General features: G+C 37.8%; 1 protein-coding gene across 7 annotated transcripts in view; it reads left to right on the top strand.

The window, feature by feature from the left end:
• Positions 1-5,000, top strand: part of LOC147024547 (C-Jun-amino-terminal kinase-interacting protein 4-like) — a 200,888-nt gene that overhangs the window by 184,026 nt on the left and 11,862 nt on the right. For 4 of the 7 annotated variants that reach the window (XR_015059080.1, XM_085884562.1, XM_085884564.1 and 1 more), the window contains one exon: positions 4,417-4,449. The exons of 2 other annotated variants lie outside the window; for them this stretch is intronic. Coding sequence is in view for 4 of the 5 variants with exons in the window: in XM_085884562.1 (XP_085740688.1) it covers positions 4,417-4,449 (33 nt within the window). In the remaining variant the exon portion in view is untranslated. The remainder of the gene's footprint in view (positions 1-4,416; positions 4,450-5,000) is intronic. One more of the 7 variants, XM_085884563.1, reaches the window with a different exon arrangement.

The raw sequence follows: 5,000 nt of genomic DNA on the forward strand, positions 1-5,000 counted from the left end.
CTAAACATGCATTTACTGTGGGATCCGAGCTCATCCTATATTTAGTAGCCTGCTACGGGCCATTTCCGTAACAATATATAGGTCTTTTAGGTCATTACGAATCAAGTCTTAAAAATTTCAGAGATTTATTGGTACAAGAATTAAGTTATTCAATAGGTTTGAAGTTCGTAAACGAAAAAAGCTTCCTGGTCATTGAAGCAAAATGGAGTGTTTCATTTGATGGCCCAAATGACGAGTGATGTTTCAGTCCAATGATCACCATAGTATTTTGGAAGCAATTACACCTAATAGCTATGTTAGTAATTAGAAGAGATGCTTGGCTTAGGTGTACCTGCTGAAGTCTCATTACCTCAGACACGCGAAGAGAAAAGCAAGGTTAAGCAATTGCTTCATTTCTGTCCATCTGTCCATAAAACGTCAGTTTATGATCGAGGAACAACTTATTTAAATTGAATATTATATTTTGAATATGAATCGGGAAAATAGACCTACCATTTCGCAGTACTTTGTCTCTGAATTCGTCCCGATCGCAAATGCACAGAGAGGAGTGAGATAATATTTTCCTCTGTCTTCCTGCCTGGCAGTCAAACAAAATTGAAAAACATTCCAAACAGGAAACATTCTGTTTTTAAGGACGTCAGAAAGGACACAGCAGCAGTAAATTCCAGAATTAATTTTTATACGACCTTTACAATCTTAATTTTATTTAAATTGAATTGTATACTTGAACTCTGTGGAGCACAAATCGCCTTGTCTTAATGCTTACAAGAATCTCCAATTGTGCAGTACTTTTACATGTTAAATAAGGTGGTTTATAAGATTGCTTCAATAGCGCTAAACTTCGAGAAGTTTTTTTTTTTTTTTTCAACTAACTTTTCTATCATTTTATTTAAATCACAGTATATACTTGAACACTGCATAGGGTAATGTGCTCTATGAACGCTCTAGTTATTTCTGCACTCATTCATGAAGGCCATTTGTAGAAGGATTGATTTGCTCATCGTCAACATGAGGATACTTTGGGCATTAACAGGCATTCAAAGCTTGTCGTTTTTGCATTGACAAATTCAGTATGATGGAATGCATTTCTTACATGGCATCGAAGTTTTGCTCATTGTACCATTCAAAAGTAGTAATAAACACTGAGCCTCTGTTCTCGCAAACATCAGACTGTTGGAATAATACAAAAAAGAACCTCTACCAACAAAAGTGCTTGCTTTTCAAATGAGACAGAATGGCTCCAAAGTAAATTTGAAACTATTTCCTATTATTGCCAAACCTTGGTTTTATACGAGTAAATACACTTGATTGCAGTCATTAATGCTGATACCAACAACTGGAACTTTAGTTGTTGTTTATAGCAGTATTGATTTAAAATGTGAACTAAGCATTATTTCACAAAAATTTAAGTTCCTTTTGTCATTGGCCAAAAACACAAAGATTGAAATACAGCAATGGCTGCGTGGGCAAGGACAACATTTGACGCAAACTTATTGTCGATTGTTACCTCCGCCACTGAAGGTGGACAGAAGTTATGTTTTCAACCCTGTCTGTCTGTCTGTCAACAGGATATCTCAAAAAGTTATGGACAGATTCGGATGAAACTTGGTGGACAGTTTGGGTGTGTGACAAGGAACAATTTATTCATTTTGGTAAAGATCCGAATCTGGATTTGAATCTGAATTTTTTTTCAAGTGATTCTTCACCATTGAATGATGGGGTCAAAAACGAAATGTGACGCAATATCTCCAAAGGTTATGGATGGATTCGAATGAAACTTGGTGGAGAGGTTGGGTGTGTGACAAGGACCGATCAATTTGATTTTTGGTGAAGATCTGAATCCAGATACGATAAATTTTTCTAATTTTTCAAGTGCTTCTTCACCATTGAGTGATTGGGTCAAAAACGATATACAGTATGACATTTCAAAAACGTTGTGGATGAGTTGGTTAGGTGATAAAAACGAGCCGATTCGATTTTGGTTCAGGTCTGGCCTTTCAGTGGAATCCAAAACATAAACTGTTTAGCCTGGCGTAAGTATGCACTCTTCTGAGTGCCATTCTAGTTCAATTGTTTTGTAGGTGACAGATATTTTGCCAAATAAACTTGCTTATAATTGGAAGCACTGTGGTTGACATACCACCTCAATCTGCATCCTTTTGATTTCATGATTTGTTCTACCCATCGTCAATGCAGATTAATAGGTGCCCTTCCCCGCAAAACTAGTTCTTCAAACCAGCTCTCAAGATTGTTTATTTTGCTCCTTGAATCTCAGAGTTTATTCATGTTCACTTAACATGCATGACATCACAATAAGGATAATGACATTGATCAATTGAGAGATCATATCTGTCGATCGCTGTTCATCTTTATTAAACAAGACCCACTGAAGATATCTGAAACAAAGGCAATCCTGAGTGCTTTAGAACAACAAATGACATACCAGTCATGCATGCTGTGTTGAGCACATGTATCATTCCACTCGAGTTCCCATTAGCTCATTCCTTGTACTTGAGCACAACATGCTATATTATATCCAATCTGAATAATTAAGATAAATCATAAAGTCAATATGGAACAAACTTGATGCATATCACAAAATAAATCTCAACCACATACCCAAATGAGGAAAAGCTATCCTGTGCAATAATTCTCCCATGGTGCTTCATTTTGCTATTAATGCAGTTTTTAAAAAAAAAAAATTTTCAGCCTCAGCTTTTTATGGTTGCTTTGAATTGCTTTATTTTCTTGTTGATGTCGTTTTATTTGTTACTCCTTTTTTTTTTTAATCCCCATGCTTAAAAAAAAAAAAAAACAGGGTGATATTTTAATCGGCTCCATCTGTCTGTCCATCCGTCCATCAGGCTATCTCCTGATGGAATCCTTGATCAAATTGATGCAATTTTATCGGTTTGATTGTTAAAAGGGGCTGGCAGGACACTTTAGAGATGTGCACACTTGCCTCTAAGCTCTCTAGCTTGGGTTTGAATCTCAGCCCAGCTACAAACTGTCACCCTGGTGTTTCGGAGAAGCATTAATTTGTGTGCCGTACCTCGGGTGGACATTAAGGCAGACCATCCATCTTCCAGCACAGATCTGTTGTGGATGTTTAAGCATGAAGAAGGGCAAGATGTGAGGCAGGGCCACAAGCCCAAAGGGGAGAGCAATACTCCGTCACGCTGTGAACGAAGGCCTTGCAGATTGTCAAAAACTCAGATTGATCAAGGAAAGTCCTTGCACAAAGGAAGATGTTCAGTTGGCAGCTGGCTTTTGAGGCCATCTTGGAAATATGGTCTGCCCAAGATGCATTGAGGCCCAAAACTTTGAGTGTACCAGGGTATGATAATTGGAGAAGTAAAATACAATTGCCCATGATATTCTTCCAGCTTTGTTATAATATCATACAAATTTAAACATCATTTAAGCTTTCTGTACAGGAAAATTAACAACTAGCTTTCTTATGCTTAATTTTATAATGCCATGAAAAATGAATCGAAGAGGCCCACCGATCGCTCCTCTCGCAAAAACTTCCTCAAGAGTACTGAGAAGTCGAGCTTTTTGTTTCCTTTATTATTGCCATGTCTCATCGATCCAGTTGTTGTTGCAATATGCATATTGGACTGGGATTTGATTCTGCATTCAGGCCTCTGGTTATTTAATTCCTGAGGCATGGCTGTGTTGCCGATGCAGTGCCTCCTGTGGGTTGGACAAATGAAATTTGTTCAGGCTTTGAGTGATAAACCATCTCCTTTTTGTGAAAGCCACCTAGGATCTTGAACGTCTACCAACAATCAGTGCTGACAAATGGGTCTTCCAGTTTAATGTCCATCCGGGGAACGGCGCACACATTGCTGCATTGCCCTGTACGTGAAATTCCAGTTTATAGCTGCGCCCACATTTTAACTTGGGCTCGATAGCTCAGAGGTGAGTGTGCATACCTCTAGGCCATCCTGCCAGCCAATCAGCCCAGTAATAGAAGTATAATTATTTTAACCTGCTCACATACCTGTGCCCAAAACACCAATAATGTTAATGCCCCATTTAAGTCTCACTGTATTTTGAATTTGTTGATGCATTTTTCCAAATTGTTTCTCCTTGTATAAACAAATATCTTGTTTTTTTTGTCATCTCCACCATGTCCCACCCATTCTCTGGAAAATCTAACATTCCATATCATATTTTTCCGCTTGCATGTTTTACAATGCTTACAATGTACATTCATTTGCATGAATCACTATTCTATTTTCATTACCTATTTTCCTTTTCCTATTCTGTGCTTTCTACTTTTTCCTAACTTCTTACTCCAACAATACGACAAACCATTCCTGAACATATCAACCTTCTGCCTCGTTCTTTTTCTGTTGCAATTTTCTTCCTTTTTTTTCTTACCTATCTAAACATCTTCAACTACCACAGCAGTAATCAGCAGTGAAAGCGGATCTTCCAATGGTAAGTTATTCTCATGTTCCTCGTCCCTTGCATGCTCCGATATTCAAGAGCTTTAAGTTATTTTATTATTCTGCCAGCAAGGGGCAGTATGTCCTAATAAAAAATCCCAAAATATATATTTTTTATTGTTTGGTAATTCTATCCCAATACCCATCCAGGTAAATTAGAGGGTTTATTTTCCTTCAATGAGGGAGTTATGAAGCCTGAATGTTTATAGTGTGGCATCCAAGTTTTGGAGAGACTTGTTGGTAGAATGGGAAAGCCTTGTTGTATTACATTCACTGGTGTGGTTTTTATTCTCATTGCTGGTCCAGATATTCGCTCATAGAGGAAACAGGCACTCACTGTTTATTTGCCCAAATAATTTCCACTGTACCAAGTGACCTTCTTAAGGTTGTGGGAGCCATTCACATCCAATTTTTGGGGTTTGTTGCAATATAATTAATGAAGGGGTTTAGTGTCTCATTTGAAACCCCTTCATTAATTATTCCAATGAGGTGTAAAACTAGAAGCAGAAAGAGACCAGGGTGGTTGAGCAGTGAGATAAGGAA

This window comes from Eptatretus burgeri, chromosome 6, assembly GCF_056783735.1.
Source record: "Eptatretus burgeri isolate ZD-2024b chromosome 6, Ebu_testis_v1, whole genome shotgun sequence".
Classification (NCBI taxonomy): domain Eukaryota; kingdom Metazoa; phylum Chordata; class Myxini; order Myxiniformes; family Myxinidae; genus Eptatretus; species Eptatretus burgeri.